The sequence below is a fragment of the Panulirus ornatus genome, chromosome 31, assembly GCF_036320965.1.
Source record: "Panulirus ornatus isolate Po-2019 chromosome 31, ASM3632096v1, whole genome shotgun sequence".
Classification (NCBI taxonomy): Eukaryota; Metazoa; Arthropoda; class Malacostraca; order Decapoda; family Palinuridae; genus Panulirus; species Panulirus ornatus.
Genome location: NC_092254.1, coordinates 3,467,348 through 3,485,103, shown reverse-complemented (window position 1 = coordinate 3,485,103; position 17,756 = coordinate 3,467,348). Strand labels below are relative to the sequence as shown.

The window sequence follows — 17,756 nt, the reverse complement described above, 5'->3', positions numbered from 1 at the left end:
CGGGTACCACCACCACCCACCACACCTGCAGGTCGTCCACGGGTACCACCTGCCACACCTGCAGGTCGTCCACAGGTACCACCTGCCACACCTGCAGGTCGTCCACGGGTACCACCTGCCACACCTGCAGGTCGTCCACGGGTACCACCTGCCACACCTGCAGGTCGTCCATGGGTACCACCTGCCACACCTGCAGGTCGTCCACGACTTTGTCGCTCATTCAGACTCGGTATTATACAACATTGATGGTTCTGTACAACAACCATCTGACTGTTGAACAACCATAATATTGTATAACAACCTTGTTACTGTACAACTATCATGGCTCAACTAGGCAACACCCTGCTTTCTGTACAGCAGCCGTGGTACTGTACAACAGCCATGGTACTGTACAGCAGTAATGGTACTGTACAACAACCATGTGGTTGTCAAACAAGTGGGACAACGACAGCCATGGTATTGTACAACAGCCATGGCATTGTACAACAACCATGGTATTTTACAAATTCCACGGGACTGTACAAGAACATGGGACTGTACAACAACTTGGACTACAACGGCCATGGTATTGTACAAAAAACAAAAATGTACAAGTGATGGAGCTGTGCAACAGCCATGATACACCACAACAAACATGGAACTGTGCAACAGTTAGGAGACTACAACTGCCATGGGATTGGACTGTACAACAGCCATAGTACTGTGCAAGTACACGGGACCATACAACAACCATGATAGTGAACAACATTTATAGAAATGTACAACATCCATGGGACAGAAACATACCCATGGAAATGTACAACAACTATTTTATTGCATGTCGACCATGGTACAGGATGATAACCATGGGGCTGTTCAAAACAATGGTATAGCCACAAATCAGGGTACTGTGCAACAGCCATGGGTCTGTACAACGTTGGAACTGTTCAGCAAGCATAGACAACCATAGAACTTCACGACAACAATGATGAACAACCATGATACTGTACAATAACAATGGAACAGAACAACCATGACAATGGATAGTAATCACAGTACAATCATGGCAATCTACGGCAGCAGGTCATGCCAGACGTATGACTCTCTACAAGACGGTAGATGGCGACCTACGGCAGCAGGCCATGCCAGACGTATAACTCTACAAGACGGTAGATGGCGACCTACGGCAGCAGGCCATGCCAGACGTATGACTCTACAAGACGGTAGATGGCGACCTACGGCAGCAGGCCATGCCTGAGATCCCAGCAGAGGGAACACAGTTGCCTAGGGCAGCATGTCATGACAGTAATAATGGTTTTATTTCCATTTCGTTCAGGAAAGATTCACAGGAGTTATTGTAGTTTCGCTCGACCTTGCGAAGGTGGTCTGTCCCGGTGTTCAGCAAAGGGCACGATGTGAGCCGGGCAGCATCAGTGGTATATGTCCCTAAAGGCCGATGGAAGATTGCCAGGGTCATGCACATCCCTCCACACGCAGGCTGCGGCTTGTGTATAAAAAGTGTGCAGGAGAAAAAGGCGTTCACTGAGACCTTCGTGCGCCTCGCAAGGTTAAAAGATTTCGTGTAGCCATTACATGCAAATGAAGGTATCGTGAAGTCAGACATTATACCTCAGTTGAGTCATACTACTGTTTGACCACATGACCTTGACTTTGACTTTCTCTCTCCGCACATAGTGTGGGTAAAGCATGTCAAGGTCAGTCCCAGTACTAAGTTGGAACTTCGGGGAAACATTTTACCATCGCTTTTCGCTACAGTGAAGCAGATGATACCGGACGCCTCGCCCGCGGTGTTATGTGCTGCCGGACGTACAATGCTTTGCTGCCTAACGTACGATGATTTTCGTATGTTTACACGTCTGCCATATGATATAGCCTTGCGAATGATATTTTGCTGTCTGTTTAACGATGTTTTTATATCTTCAATAAGTGTATTCTACTGCAGGGCATAAGATATTTCCATCCAAGCGTACGATATTGTTGCACCATACGACAATAAGCTGCCAGGCGTACAATACAAAGCAATTAAGGTGTACGGCGTCTGAGGCATGAGTTAACGATGCCTGACATCCGGTGGAGGATGTATAACGAACTATAAGACGTACAGATTAAGGTAAGATAACAATGAACCAGTACCGGACTCTTCACGTGGAGGTTCTCACAATATTGCCTGTAATTTAGGATCATGAAAATAGTTTTGAAGCTGTGTGTCGTGACTACCACCATGTCATATTTCTAACAACGAATGTGCGGTTGTGTGGGAATGGCAGCCATAATCGCTCTCAAATTGTGTAATCGTTGTTGGGGGAGGGGAGAAGGAATATGTGTGTGGGATGTATGATAACTGAGGAAGAGTCAGTGACCTGCCATAAACACGTGTCACCTATACGGGATACAGTTGGGATGACAGACAAAGCCATGGATTCCCTAATTTATTATTGGAACGATAGTGCGGCGGCAAGTCAACCGGGAACTTAGAATGTGGTCATGACCAGGAGGGTAGAAGCCTCCGGCCTGGGGCTGGTCCGGCTCACCCAGCCAGAACAATACAAGTCACTCACACAAGAACAACATGGGCTGGCCACCTCTAGTTATCTCTAGCCACACTAATGAAAACAAAAGCTAAGATATGTGTTACATGGAAGACATGACACCACTTTATCTTGGTTTTGGCCAGGGGATGACATTACCAAAGTTAGAGGGCTCGTAACATGTTGAAATCTTACTGTGAACCTTCCTCACCCTGTCTCTCAGACCTGCTGTATCTGGAACCTTGAACTCTCCCTGCCTCTGTCAGACCTGCTCTCTGGAACCTTGAACTCTCCCTGCCTCTGTCAGACTTGCTGTCTCTGGAACCTTGAACTCTCCATGCCTCTGGAACCTTGAACTCTCCCTGCCTCTGTCAGAACTCAGTGATACAAATGCCATTAATATTGTTCTTCCCTTTTAGATAAGACACCTGTTGTCGTAAGTCCGACCCACGTCAGGTAGCAGCTGTCCCCCTGCCGTGCGGGTCCACCTTCCCTCAGGCATGTCCTCTCTTTTTACTGTCACTGAAATGTTTTTTATTTTCTGTCTACATCTGACATATAAATATGCTACGTTCAGATTCGACACACCTACCTCGTCTGACTGAAATGTCACTTGAGAAAAATGGTGGTAAATGTTTTCCGTCAGTGTGGTAAGTGTAATAACTACATACAAGAAGAATGTCAACAGATAACTTTGTGTATATTGGTAAAGCAGTGGATCATGATGTTGGTGGTGGAGGGAGGGTAGGTGTGGGGCTCTGGGTCCGTGTGAACATTTCCCACAGACAACGTTTGCTGCCGCCATTATCCAGTGGGGCCCGAAGCCGGCCGCTGGGTAAATATCTTCTGTGAGAAAAGTCACTTCAGGTTCTGAAGAAAAGTATCGAGTGCGCATGGCTACCCACCGACACTCAACGCGTCCCGCGAATGTTATCTTAACGTATTATCACTTCTCGGACCACCTTGGAATATGCAAATCTTGTCTGTGAATAACGCATGTTAATATAACTTTCTGGGCGAAAGTGGCCGGCAGGATACACCTTTACGAACAGTGTCTTAGATGGCCATCACTATCATATTACCTTACACGTAGACTCATACTGGTCCTTCTGACCTGATTAACACCTGGTCAGTCCCCCTGACCTGAGCAGCACCTGGTCAGTCCCCATGACCTGAGCAGCACCTGGTCAGTCCCCATGACCTGAGCAGCACCTGGTCAGCCCCCATGACCTGAGCAGCACCTGGTCAGTCCCCATGACCTGAGCAGCACCTGGTCAGTCCCCATGACCTGAGCGCTAGCACCTGGTCATTTCCTCCTAAGAGGAATGTTAGTGACTCGGGTGGTGAGGTAAGGCTGGGCCACTGGTGGCGTCCGCTCTGGGTGACCACCCTCAGTAATGATGACATAACAGATTGGTGCAGGATGATGGGTTAATGGTGCAGGATGATGACGGGTTAGTTAATGGTGCAGGATGATGACTAGGGTTAGCTCATGGTGCAGGATGATGACTGGTGTTAGTTAATGGTGAAGGATGATGACTAGGGTTAGCTAATGGTGCAAGATGACGTCGGGTTAGCTAATGGTGCAGGATGATGACGGGTTAGTTAATGGTGCAGGATGATGACGGGCTATATAATGGTGCAGGATGATGACTGCGGTTAGCGAGTGGTGCAGGATGTTGTCAGTAACCTTATAGGAAGCGATCACCGGTGTTGTCAGTAACCCTTTGTAGGTGGTCACCAGTGTTGTCAGTGACCTTATAGGAGGCGATCACCAGTGATGTCAGTAACCCTTTGTAGGTGGTCACCAGCGTTGTCAGTAACCCATGGGGAGGCGGTCACCAGTGTTGTCAGTAACCCTTGGTGAGGTGGTCACTCGGAGTCGTACATCAGCTTCATCATCAAAAGAGTCACGTCGTCGACCAACACGAGAACCACATTGCTAACCCGAGCCCTTGGCCATCCATCACAGTTCCAGGCTGATCTCTGGCCATATCTCAGGACCGGACTGAGCCCTGGCCATCTCTCAGGACCGGACTGAGCACTGGTCATCTCTCGCACAGTACCGGGCTGAGCCCTTGGCCATCCTTCACACAGTTCCAGGCTGATCCCTGGCCAACTCTCAGTACCGGGCTGAATACTGCCATCTCTCAGTATCAGGTTAAGCGCTGGCCATCCCTCACATAGTAGCCGTCTAAGTCCTGGCCATTCCTCACACAGTACCAGGCTGAGTCCTGGCCATCTCTCACACAGTACCAGGCTGAGCCCTGGCCATCCTTCACAGTACCAGGCTGAGCCTGAGCCATCCTTCAGTACCAGGCTGAACCTGGGCCATCCTTCAGTACCAGACTTATCCCTGGCCATCCCTCTCAGTACCAGGCTGAGCCCTGGCCATCCCTCGTACAGCATCAGGAATCACACTGTCAGGTAGCCAGTGTTAGGAACCACAGTGTCAGTCCCTGCTTGTTCAGGCAGCTACAGCCAGGAACTACAGTGTCAGTACCTGGTAGTCAGGTAGCAAGATGGAGAGAGCTTATTTATGACATTGAGTACCATGCAGGTCTTAATTGCATGTCAGGTTTTTATTTGCCTTTTGACACCAAATATTTGTACCTAGCATTGATAATAAAGATCATTGTCATAGGGCAATGATTTCAATAGAATTCTCATACGTAATATAATAGGTAAAAATCACCATAAACGAGAATGATGATGTAACGCTGTATGGTCAGCAATGACTAGATTTAACGTGTTGGTACAAGAAAAACATTAGAATCGTTACCCCGTTAATAGGTAAAATCGTTCTCTATAATTCAGCAATTAAAAAATGAAATGGGTATAACTCAAATAAATTTAAATTCTAATTGCACAATATTTTTTTGTTTTATGCTAGCTGAAACGGCAAGAGCGACTGCATACCCTATATCATTCACAAAATAAGTAGACTTAACTGCCTTCCAGATATTTGGAGAAAATGTTTATATATATAAGAAAGAGAATTGGGCAAAGTACTGATCATTTATATATGAGAGGATTGGGCCAAGTAATGATCATTATATATATATATATATATATATATATATATATATATATAAAGAAGATTGGGCTAAGTACTGATCCTTGCGGGATGTTCTCTTCATCCCAGGTTTATCCATTCATTGCCAATCTTTCCTACTCGGAAAGGCCTCAGTTCCTTCAATAACTCCATAATATTTAATCTTGTTTCCCAATCTTCTAATCAGGTTTACTAACTATCTCATCTTGTATACCAATCGTCTAGTCTTATTTACAACCATCTAATCTTGTTTACCAACCATCTTTTGGTTTACATATTACTATCTAATCAAGAACTTTAAAAGATCCATCGGATAGACGGATAAAGAATTTTTCATTTAGCACAAAAAATAGTTTCCTGCATTAATTTCAGTTCCAGGATATATATATATATATATATATATATATATATATATATATATATATATATATATATATATATATATATATATTATAGCTTAAAGGAAGGTTGGATGCAGCAGAACGCGGCTCAGATCAGTTGTTTACCGCCAGCTTTAGGCGTGAGGAGTGAGTAGTGGCCCAGGTCAGGAGGACTGTAGGAGGTCGTCTCCTGATTCTAAGCTGACCCCAGACTGGAGGACAAAGATCGTGTGGAGAAGATTGTTATCGTGTTGGAAGAGAGTAGTGATGGCGGACACGGGTCTTGAGAGGTTGGCCCTGAAGCTTGGACTTTCCTCCCCTACTACACTCAGGTCAGTCGCCAACATTATACTTCACTTGTATTTCCTCTGAAATCATTGGCGGAAATAATTCGATATGATAGCTGATGTCGAGTGCTGTTCAGGCATCTGGAAGTATTGTCTATCTACCGCCTTTTTTCAGCCCCAGAATTCATTGGTCAAGTTCAATTCCGGGACACCACATAAGGGTTTGGAAGAAACATTACTGAGTAACTTATACTATCACTGGACTTCTTATGCTATCACTGGGTTCCTTACACTATCACAGGGTTTTGTACAGTATCACTGGGCTCCTTATACTATAGTATTACAAGGATCCTTATGCTATAACTGGGTTCCTTATTCTGTCGCTGGTCTCCTTATATGTTATAAAGGGACTATACTGTTGCAGGGCTCCTTATGCTATCCCTGGACTCATACTGGACTCTTTATAATTTTACTGGGCTCCTTATATTATCAATAGGCTCCTTATACTATAATTGGGTTCCTTATACTATCTAGATTTCTCATACTGTCACTGGGCTCTTTATACTATCACTAGACTTCTTATACACTCACTGGGCCCCTTATACTCTCTCTGGGCGTCTTACTTCACTATCAGTGGTCTCGTTATAACATTACTCCTTTTACTGTCATGGGGCTTCTTATGCTATCAGTGGGCTCCTTGTACTATCACTGGATTCCTTATATCTGGATTTCTTGGACCAGCAATGCTATCACTGGACTCTTTAGATCACTGACTCCTTATATTATCACGACTTCCTGTATTATTTTCATGATTTGTAGATTCACTCAAGAATGTTTAATTTCATCATCAGTTTTTCACAATGAAGGGAATTTAACTTTGGTGTGAAATGTTTCGAAAAGCCAAGAATACTTTAGATGGCAAATATTAGAGTTTTATCCAAAGCAGAACTCTCTCTCTCTCTGAATCATTAAGTCAAATAAAACTGGAACTGGTTTGTATCTAGTGTGCAATGAAATATTATTCACATTGTAAATGGCCACCACTGAAACTGGTTTAATCTGTACCTCTGAAGGAAAGCAGAGGAGTTGATGCGACTGCTGGCAGTACAGGGTGGTTCCAGGTTGCCCCTCAGTATGTCTGGCAGAGCTGTTATATGTCTAGAGATAGCTGCATCACTTACAGGATCTTCACACGATAAGGTCAGTCACCCATCTTTTAGACCATGTTAGTTTAATGTATAAGCAACACATAGTTTTGTTATGAGGCTTTGTTAAGTTGATTCTTAACAAAAGATACATTTCTAATGAGAAAATAGTAGGCACTTGAAACAAGATCGATACTGGTATTCAGAAAAAAAGATTTGTGAAGTTGGGAGATCAGTTACCTTGAGTATCAAACACCTTTTACTCACAGATAAGTTTATCGTAGTTTAGCCAATGTGAATGCCAACATATTTGCATGCTCTCATGATTAGGAGCAATAATTTTTTGCTTGGTTCTAGAGTATGGCCATAAGATTGTCTGGACTAACCAAGCCACAATATGTGGGGATGAGTCAGACCATCAGTCGCTTACTCAACGTGTGCCAGGGCGTGAGTGTAGCCGACCTCTGTGTTACACACTCAGCTACAGCTGCTACAGCTCTAGCACAGCAGGTTCTCAAACAGTAAGTGTCTTCCGTCTTGAAAGCCAGATATTTTACCTGAATTTTGTCCACAATTGTAAACTCATAAGATTAAACTGTAGAAATATGATTTATGAAAATATAGATAATAAAAACAGTTTCCACTGTGACATAGTTTCCATAGAAAAAAGGGAACAGTTTACCTATGGTATAAGATCAGAGAGCCAAATTTATAGGTGTATCTTACAGTGATCAATATCTGGTATTCTCAAATTTTATCACTTTTTTGCTTTTCTTATGTTTTAAGCAAGGCCTCGACAGATATATTCTTTGTATTGTCACGTCTTTGGTATATGACTAAAGGTTTGCTCTTAGTTAGTTGGGGTCCTTTAGAAGAAATTCTTACAGTTCATCCTTCAGACACAGCTGATTTGTCTTTGAGTTTACACGTGGTGTCTCCAGAATTATGAATGAGTAATATTTGCGTAATTAAAAATTCAGGTTTGGAAAGCCTGAAAAATATATTGTTATGTGGTTTGAATTTTTATCATGGTGCCTCCAGAGTGGTCTAAAGTGCAAGTAACATTAAATTCTATTTTTTGTTAGGCAACTTTTAAATGATTAATTGTATTTTAAAGCTAGTTTTGTTAGTAGAATCATAGTTTTCTAGAACTGATAATGCTTATATTCAGTATGTAATTTAATCCTTTTGCAAAATGGTTTCATGGGCCTGGGAAAGTCTGAAAAAGGTTTGCATTTTGACCTACCAGTATTGTGCAGCTAGGGAATGTTCATTGGTGAGGTTGATCTTTGGAGTTAAGAAGGTTTAGTGGTGATGCAATTTATATGTTTTCCTGTAGATATGAGTCATGTGGAGGCACAGCCCAAGGAAACGTAGATATAAACCTACCCCTGTATCAAACAGCTGCTGTCTCTGCTGCATGCAAGTAAGTCTCTTTAGGAACATCAACATCCACCTGGGGATGTTTTATAACTAACTGTGGTGCTGTATGTCAACTTTTTTTTCTTATTCAAAATAGGGTTGTTTGGTTACAATCTTCAGATAATATTTCGGGTACCAGTCATCATTTCACCTATGAATGGAAGGAAACCCAAGAGTGTTGTTCCAGACCTTTATTAAAAGAGTTCTGCAGGCTAACTTTGAAGCACTCATTTTCTTGTGCTAAGAAATAAGATTTGAAAAATATGAGGGTCACCTTCAAAGCCATTGCAGCAGATATTCTTATGGGAGGAAGTGGAGGTGGGAAGTGTAAAATAAGGTTGGGAAAAGGAAAAAACGATTAAGTAGAAATGTATGGTAGATGATTTGGAAGTCCAGGGATGTGTGTCAGACAAGTTGGTTACAGTAGCAGTGTATAGTCTTGATACAGTAGCAGTATATAGCGGATAATGTAGGGTTTAGAGAATGTATGTCATATAATTGGTTTGTTTGCAGCATGAGAGTGGCATAAGCAGATAACCATCTTTAGGAGGAAAAACACTTCCCCCTCAACTTTGCTTTCATGATTGATTGATGGCTATGATATTCACTTGGTCATTGTGTGTGCTGGAAAAACGTGATGATTATAGGTCAGATTACTGAATCTAGAATAAAAAGAGCAGTCCTTAACCACAGGATCTTCCATATATTGTGATATGTTGCAAATACTTTTTTTTCAGGTGTAAGCTGAGAGTTGTAACATTGAATCTATTGATGTCTTTATCTCTGATGTCTTGTTCCAACTCGCACTCCCTCAAGGGGGCGACTATGTCAATAGTCTCCATAACTAATGCACTCCATTGCCACTTCTTAGGCTTCAGTATCTCACCCTTAACAGGCCACTGGCAGAGGGCAACTTTAGTGCAGTGTTTGAATATATTTGGGATATTGTAGTAGGTTCCTAAATATATTACGATAATTCAGTATGCTGTTCTGTTCGATATTAATAGCACCAGAAGTCTGTTTAAGAATAGCAGAATGCCCACCCTCAGGCTTTTCAAACAAACTTATGTCTAGTCCTTACAGTTGGTGGCTTCTTTGTACTTGTAGCTACGAGGTATAATATGGAGATGATCTACAAATACTTTGGAGTTTTTCTGTTTAAGTTCAGTGCCAGTAGGAGACAGACAGTCAATATCTAAGGTACATTCATTCATACAGAAATATTATTGTTAACACCAGTTAATATTGTTATTATATTAACCCAAAGACTCCTCTAGGGGCTCCTGCAGCTTTAAGGTTACATTGCATTCAGTAGTAGAGAAAGGATGGACTATTTGAGAGTGAGAAGTTCCTCAGCATAATTGTGCTCTGGTGATACAGCTACATTGAAGGTAACTTTTCACTTGTTGCATAACCACAAATGGCTGGAGTAATGCCAATATAAAAATGATTGTGTGTTTGAATATCTCTATTGTGTCTAATAAATTTTTGGTTAGTTCCCATACACCACCAAAGTGCAGTATGGCATTGTCCATTTGTCTGATGAGCATTTTTTTTTTTTTTTTTTTTTTTTTTTTTTTTGTTAAAATTTCTACTTTGCTCTGTAGGTACATATGTCTTAGGAAGTTCAAAAACTAATTTATGTCACATTATCAGATGTGTTTACAAATTTATAAGTATAACTTCTTCGTTTCTTATCATTCTTGCAGGATACATTAAGGGAATTCACATGTTTGCTGTGGAGAAGGTTGAAAGTGAATGCCAACAAGATGAAAAATTAGATAGTGAGATAGTTTGAGTAGATGGAAAGACATGTTTTGTGAAAGTTGACTGAGAGTTTGTATGAGCATGTTAGAATGAAAGAGGGAGAGAACTAACAATGAAATGGAGAAACAAGGAAATAAGAGGTTGAGGGGAATATGAATGTGGAGGAATGTTTGCTGCTGTTCCATTGTAGGTATGTGTGAAGTACACTGCATATGTGCTTTTCTTGACAATGGAAACAATGTATTGAATAAAGCATGTTTTAGGGTGATGAAAATAAAGGTGGACCAACGGCGCCTCTTTGAATCAAGTCGCAGTAAAAGAATTGTGTACCAACGGCTGCTGGAGGTTATGACTAAGATTGCCCAAGAGAAACACAGCAAAAAGGTATAGAGTGTGTGAATACATCTTATTTATAAGGTATTGTTATTTATTTTAAATAGACTTAAGGATATTAAAAGAACAGTGACTTGATATAGGTTGAAGGCATCAGTATTATTGCATATCAGTGTTTTTTGTTTTGTTTTTTCTCAGTCACCACAAAGGTTTCCCTTTTTTATTTACTTTGAAATCTGTTTATCATTTCTCCATTCCCAGTTTAATGGAATGGATCAAGTACATGCTTGTGTAGTCTACGAACATCAAGTGAAACATGGACTTGCACATTTACAGTATGCTTCTTTCTTACTGTTCTCCTTTACACACTAATTTCATTTATGACCGGAGTCCAATATCTCTAAACAGTGCCTCCAACTCATTCAATGCCCAATCATTCCTCAGTAAGGTTGTAGTTGAGACATACCTGGTTAGCAACCTGTTTACCCACCTGAATTAGGCTTTTTTCTATAAAAACCCAGGTTTATTCTATTTATTCTATTGTTTTCATTTTTCATTAAGATTGATTTTGTTACCCTTTTGGTATCCGTGTGGATTACAAGGTAATTTTATTGATGCACATCTAGTGATATTTACCTGAGAATAATCTCAGCAGAGCTAGAAAATAAGCGCAGTATTGTATATGGAAATATATTGCAACAGCTACTAAGATCACCAAAGAATTATATGGAAAATGAATAGATGATTATACAGTAAAAATAATTCATCAAAACTGATATTTGCAAAATAAGTTTAGAGGTAACTCAGAAACAACTGTTTCTTTACATAAAAAAAGGAAATTGTGCTTATCCCTTTAGAATTTACAGTTCACATTAAGTTTTCAAGGACAAATGGACACTTAATGTAACTAAGTAATCGTCTTATGAAATGTTGTAAACTTTAGAAACTCAATAACAATATAGTAATGTGTACAAAGCAATAGAGTATTGTGTACATTGCAGTACAATATTGAATTATATGTGCAATTTACCTCTGTTCTTTACATTTAAGCATTCTGTAGCTCATTAACTACAAACTAAGTTTTCTGTAAAATGAATTGATGATACACCATAAAGGCATTACCTCAAAGTATGATTATCATCAGAATAAAGTTATAGCAGTACAGGACCTCAAATAATGGGTATTTCTTTGCATCAGAGAAGAAATTGTGCTTTCTTCTTGAGAATTCATGAATTATGTTAGTTCCTACAATACAAATGAGCATTTATACTAAGAAATCATTTTTCTAATGAAATGATGAAGCCTGAAGCATCATTATAGATAATGCAAACGTGATAACCATGAAGATACTGCATATGTGCAGAGCATTAAGAATTTAAAGAAGTGATATGGCAACAATTGGCACAAAAGAGTTTACACACTGCAACCTCAACATGTTACAAGAACATGACCTAAGCCCAATAACTACTCATATCTTTTGTGATAGCTTTACTTTTAATGATATGCAAGCAGATGATAAAGCAATCAGTCATTAAGCACATGAGACCTCCATTTCATTAATGATTTGGATATGTAATGAGATAATTATGAACATTTTTTTAATAAAAAACCCAGATGGGTTGGGCTTTTTGAAAACTTAGGCTACCTATAACTTTGTTCCTCCGGCATTATATGAAGCATCCCTTGCCCTAATCAGTTCTCTTGCTACATCTTTCCATCTCTTCCTTGTTCCCCCTCTGCCAATGCTGTACTGCTATTCCCCCTCTGCCAGTACTGTGCTGCTATATATATTCTTTCCTAACCAGCCAATTGTCTCTTACATTTACCTGATCAGACCATCCTAAGAGACTCATTGTTGCACCTTTTTATGGACTTTGTTAATCATATATCCTTCTCACATCATCATTCTATCTGTCCTAATTCTTAGTTTATCATACAAGTTGTGTGTCTGTACTGCTCGTTTTTCTTTTTCGCCAAGATATGCCGGGATTTCAATCTGCACATCAGCATTAGGACAAGTACTCTTGTGCAAGCTTCTTGCATACTCTGCACTTGGATTTTTTTTCTTGCTATGCTGTGTTCATGGTCATTCATTTCCATTTTGTATGGCGTGTTGATTTCCGTGACATTATGATCTGAGAGACTTGAATTATTAAACTCTATATGTAAAAATAATGCCATGTTATATGTAAAAATAAGATGTGTTACTTGTCAGTCTGTGGTTAACTTGCACAAGGTTGAATTAATCACATAGATTAATTAGTCATTGGAGCTGTCCATGGGTAGATCTTGTTACCTTCACTTCTGACAGGCTTCGAAGCTTGGCAGCAAACGCACCAGAACCCTCATGGACATGGTAGAGGAAAATCTGAGAGAATGTTCTCCTGAAAAGCGGGTTAAAGGTCCTGAGAAAAATGATGTGGTAGAGAACAGTAAGGAGGAAGGAGCTCATGATACAGATTTTGAGGCATGGAAGAAAAGAATTTTAGAGGCTGCTGCTGCTGCTGAGTAGGTGAGCTGTTATACATTTTTTATTTCTTTTCTTGTCCACCATTTCCCATGTCAGTAGGTTAATGCCAGGAACATATTTAGATAATCTGTAATCATTCACATCCGTTCTTTTGCTGTCGTGTGCAGTGCACTAAAAACAGCCCCTTATCCACAATAAGACCCTGCAGACCTCTCCATGATTTGCCCCGGCTGCTTCACGTTCCCTGGTTCAGTCTATTGACAACACATTGACCCCTGTATACCATATTGGTCCATCCCACTTGATCCAGTGCATACATTTCACCCCCCCTGCATGTACAGGCCCTGACCATTCAAACCATTTTCTCTCCATCCTTCCATCTAAACTTATTCAATCAGAACACCTTTCATCAGATATTTCCCTCAAACTTTTTATTTCCCACACATCCACCCTCCTTTACACATCCTCTTTTCTAGCCCATGCCTTGCATCCATCAAGGCCATTGGAAAACTAGTGTGGAAGAGTATTGGAGGGAGAGAAAGGGTGGAAGAATGCATAGAATGCATTCTGCTTGATGTGCATTGCTGGAGGGAACAGGCATCAGAGATATAGATAGGTGACACTGCACATCCGTGATACAGACCCACCTCCACAGGAATCGGTCAGGCTTCAGTGTTCTTAGTCATGCATGCATACTCTTCTTGTAAAAGGTTCTCTGTATATAGATGAGATAAGGATGCAAGGGCAGTTGATAATTAACAATGTGCCACAGAGGCTGTTTATGTATGAGGGGGAAGGTTTGAATGAAAATGTTTATAATGCCTTGGATAACAAGTTGATATAGTGAGTGAGGTGATTGATTTAGAAGCATAACACATGTTAGTGTTTAGGGCAGTTTTTTCTTTTTAGCTTTGTGGACATTATTATTACTACTGCAACTAACACTGTTCTTTTTTATTATTATTATTATTATTATTATTATTATTATTATTATTATTATCATTATTATTATTATTGATTATTATTATCTCTGGGTGTAGGGGAAAAAGAATATTTCCCAAGTATTCCCTGGGTGAGAAAATAATGATGGAAGTAAGTCTCAGTACATTATACATTGCAGCTAGATAGTGGATGTGAGCAAATGAGGCCATTCTTCTGTTCATAGCAGTACCTCACCGTGTGGGTAATTGTGAAGAATTTTGAAAATGGAAATATGTATATATTTACCCACCTTTCTCGTGCTTGTTTTAGAAGGTGACTTAAAGGGGTGGGAGTGGGGGCTGGAAATCTTCCCCATTATGTTATTACTTTTCAAGGTGTGGAAGAGAGGAAGCAGCCAATTGCTGATTTTTCCTCTATGATTCAATTGTTCCTGATGCTACTTTGCTAAAGCAGGAAATTTCAAACAAGCATGAAAAAATGAGTCTGATGATAATCATTAGACAAGTATTGTCTGTACATTAGATAAAGACAGAGGCAAAGGAAATATGTTTTTGTGGGAAGAAAGAGTATGTATTGATGAGCTTCTTTTAATTATATAATCTGGAGTAGTGATAGAACTGTAGTGCATGGTAATCTGGTGCATGGTGCTGGAGGCTTGCACTGATGAATTATTAGAAATTACTGTAACATAGTACTTTTTGAGGAATCTGCAAAGGGAAGTTTGGCTAAAATTCTTGTAATAGTTTATTATTAATGTAGATATGATAGAAGTGGATGGTGAATGAAGTCATGAGGTACGTGACTAAATCTTAGGACTTTTTCCTGTGTTGATTGTGTTTTTTTTCAGGTTTTTGACGGTAGTCTTTTAGCTGAACAATGTCAGAGAAGAATAGATGGACTTACATCTACTGGTTGGGGCCTTCCCTCATATTTTAGACTTGGTCTTGGAGAAGTCTTGTTTTTCATAATATTTCATTTTGTAACAAAAATAACTGTAGCACGTGGATCATCTTGTGTGGCAAAAAATGGAACCACTGCCAGTTTAGACCTATGATATTTCTGTCTGTTTTGTAGTTGGATTGTCAAATACATGCATAACTACTGTCAGATGTTATGTATGGCAAAATAATTGTTGTACAAAAATGGAGAGTTTTAAGTTTTGCTCAGTTTTTTAATTTGTCTCAATATTTTATAGTTTACATGGACAGAACTGTTGTTTTCAAACATTCCTAGAATTTATGAAGCTTCATAAAAAAAATTCCTCAAATGTATCTCAGAGATTGGTTACTTCAGTATTTTTCTTTCAGGCAGAAGATATTTATGTTAAACAAAAAGCTGGTGTTTTGTTGATTTTTATTGAATTTCATTTATGGCAGTATTCTCTTCAGTGTTTTTAACGGTATTTTACAGTTCATTGATTAAGTGTAATTTATAGGTTCATAGTATTTGCATATAAACAGTATTTTACAGTTCATTGATTTTGTATCATTTATAGGTTTATAGTATCTGCCCTCTTCGAAATAAACTTAATCGTGTTTCTGTTTATCATTTTTACCCCCGTTGCAATTAACTGCTGGTGTTATTGTGGGAACTTAACTTCTGTACACTGTAATAGGAAGGTAACCTCTGGACACTATAATGCTGATGATTTGAATCCTTGAAATTCCAGTTTGAATCTCTTACATGATCCCAGTGATATAACCTACATGATTTTGGGAGAAGTTATTTTCTTTAATGTTTTTCTGAATTTCCCTTGATTATCAGGTCATGAAAATTTTAGACAATTTAGTGTACATACCTTCTATCTTTATCAGGTCAAGAATGCTTGAGACAAGTAGTGTTTAATGTACATGTGTCTTTCTCAGTTCATAAAATTGAGTCATAGGGTGTGGAAGGGGGTGAAGGTTCTGGGAGCACTGCAGAATGCGTGGAAAAAGATGACATTATCTCGTTGGGTAAAAATAGGTATGTTTGAAGGAATAGTAGTTCCAACGATATCATCTGCATGCAAGGCATAGGCTGTAGATAGGGTTGTGCTGAGGAGGATGGATATGCTGGAAATGAAATGTATGAGGACAAAGTATGGTGAGGTGGCTTGATTGAGTAAGCTATATAAGCATAAGAGAGATGTGTGGTAATAAAGATTATGTGGTTGAAAGAGCAGAAGAGGGTGTCCTGATATTTTTTGGACATTGAGAGAATGAGTAAGGAAAATTTGACAAAGAGGATATAAGTGTCAGAGGTGGAGGAAACAAGAAGTAGGAGACCAAATTGGAGATGGAAGGATGGAGTGAAAAAGATTTTGAGCAGTTAGGGCCTGAATATGCTGGAGGGGGAAAGGTGTGCAAGGGATACAGTGAATTGGAACGATGTGGTATATTGGAGTCGATGTGCTGTCAGTGGACTGAACCAGGGCATGTGAAATGTCTGGGGTAAACCATTGGAAGGTCTGTGGGGCCTAGTTGTGGATAGGGAGCTGTGCTTTCAGTGCATTACATATGACATTTAGAGAATGAATGTGAGTTGATGTGGCCTTTTTTGTCTGTTTCCTGGTACTACATTGCTGATGCAGGGGGTGGCAATGTTGTTTTCTGTGGGGCGGGGTGGCACCGGGAATTGAAGGCGAACAAGTATGAGTACATACCAGCGTATATGTGTGTGTGTGTGTTTGTGCATGTATATGTGCGTGTATGTGTACCTTCATCTGTTTCCTGGCACTAACTTGCTAATGTGGGGCATGGCAATCAAATATGATCTGTAAAATGAATATATATGTGCATAAGTTATAGACACATGTAGTTCATAATATAACAGGAAAACATATTTATTTTATACAGCAACTTAGCATGCCTGTATGAGTTAACTAGCAGGCCAAGCAGCTTGGGTAGTTCACCCAGCAGGCTAGAATATCCAGGTGGGTTATCCAACAGGCCTGGGTGGATCATTCTGAGACCAGAAAGACTAAGTTGGGCAATTAGTAAACCAAACGGCCTGGATAGGTCATCTAATAGGCCATGGAGTCTGGTGGGCCATCCTGTAGGCCTATTATCCTGTGTGGGCCATTCAGCAGGCCAAGGCAGCCTGGGTGGGCCCTGCTGCAGGTTTGGCAGTCTGGATGGGCCATACTGCATGTTTGGCAGCCTGGGTGGGCCATATTGTAGAATAAGTAGCCTAGGTGGGCCATGCTGCAGACTAGGCATCCTGTGTGGGCCATATGCAGGTTAAGCAGCCTGGTTGGGCCATACTGCAGGCTGGGCAACCTGGTAGAGTTATACTGTAGGCTAGGCACCATAGGTGGGATATGCTGCAGGATAGGCAGCTTGGGTGGGTCATGCTGTAGGCTAGGTTTCCTGTGTTATCCATACTGCAAGCTAGGCAGCCTGGGTGGGCCATGCTGCAGGCTATGCATCCCTGGTTGGCCATGTTG

General features: G+C 40.5%; 2 protein-coding genes across 3 annotated transcripts in view; one reads left to right on the top strand and one right to left on the bottom strand.

The window, feature by feature from the left end:
* The window catches only part of Orc6 (Origin recognition complex subunit 6), a 64,998-nt gene extending 49,133 nt beyond the window's left edge, over positions 1-15,865 (top strand). The window contains exons 3-9 of one of the 2 annotated variants that reach the window (XM_071680398.1): positions 6,096-6,295; positions 7,324-7,450; positions 7,753-7,916; positions 8,735-8,821; positions 10,848-10,968; positions 13,229-13,429; positions 15,177-15,865. In XM_071680398.1, the coding sequence (XP_071536499.1) occupies positions 6,231-6,295; positions 7,324-7,450; positions 7,753-7,916; positions 8,735-8,821; positions 10,848-10,968; positions 13,229-13,429 (765 nt within the window). In that variant the 5' untranslated portion in view covers positions 6,096-6,230 and the 3' untranslated portion in view covers positions 15,177-15,865. The other variant, XM_071680399.1, reaches the window with a different exon arrangement.
* LOC139758718 (U-scoloptoxin(01)-Cw1a-like) overlaps positions 1-17,756 on the bottom strand; it is a 56,683-nt gene that overhangs the window by 23,867 nt on the left and 15,060 nt on the right. The window lies entirely within an intron of this gene.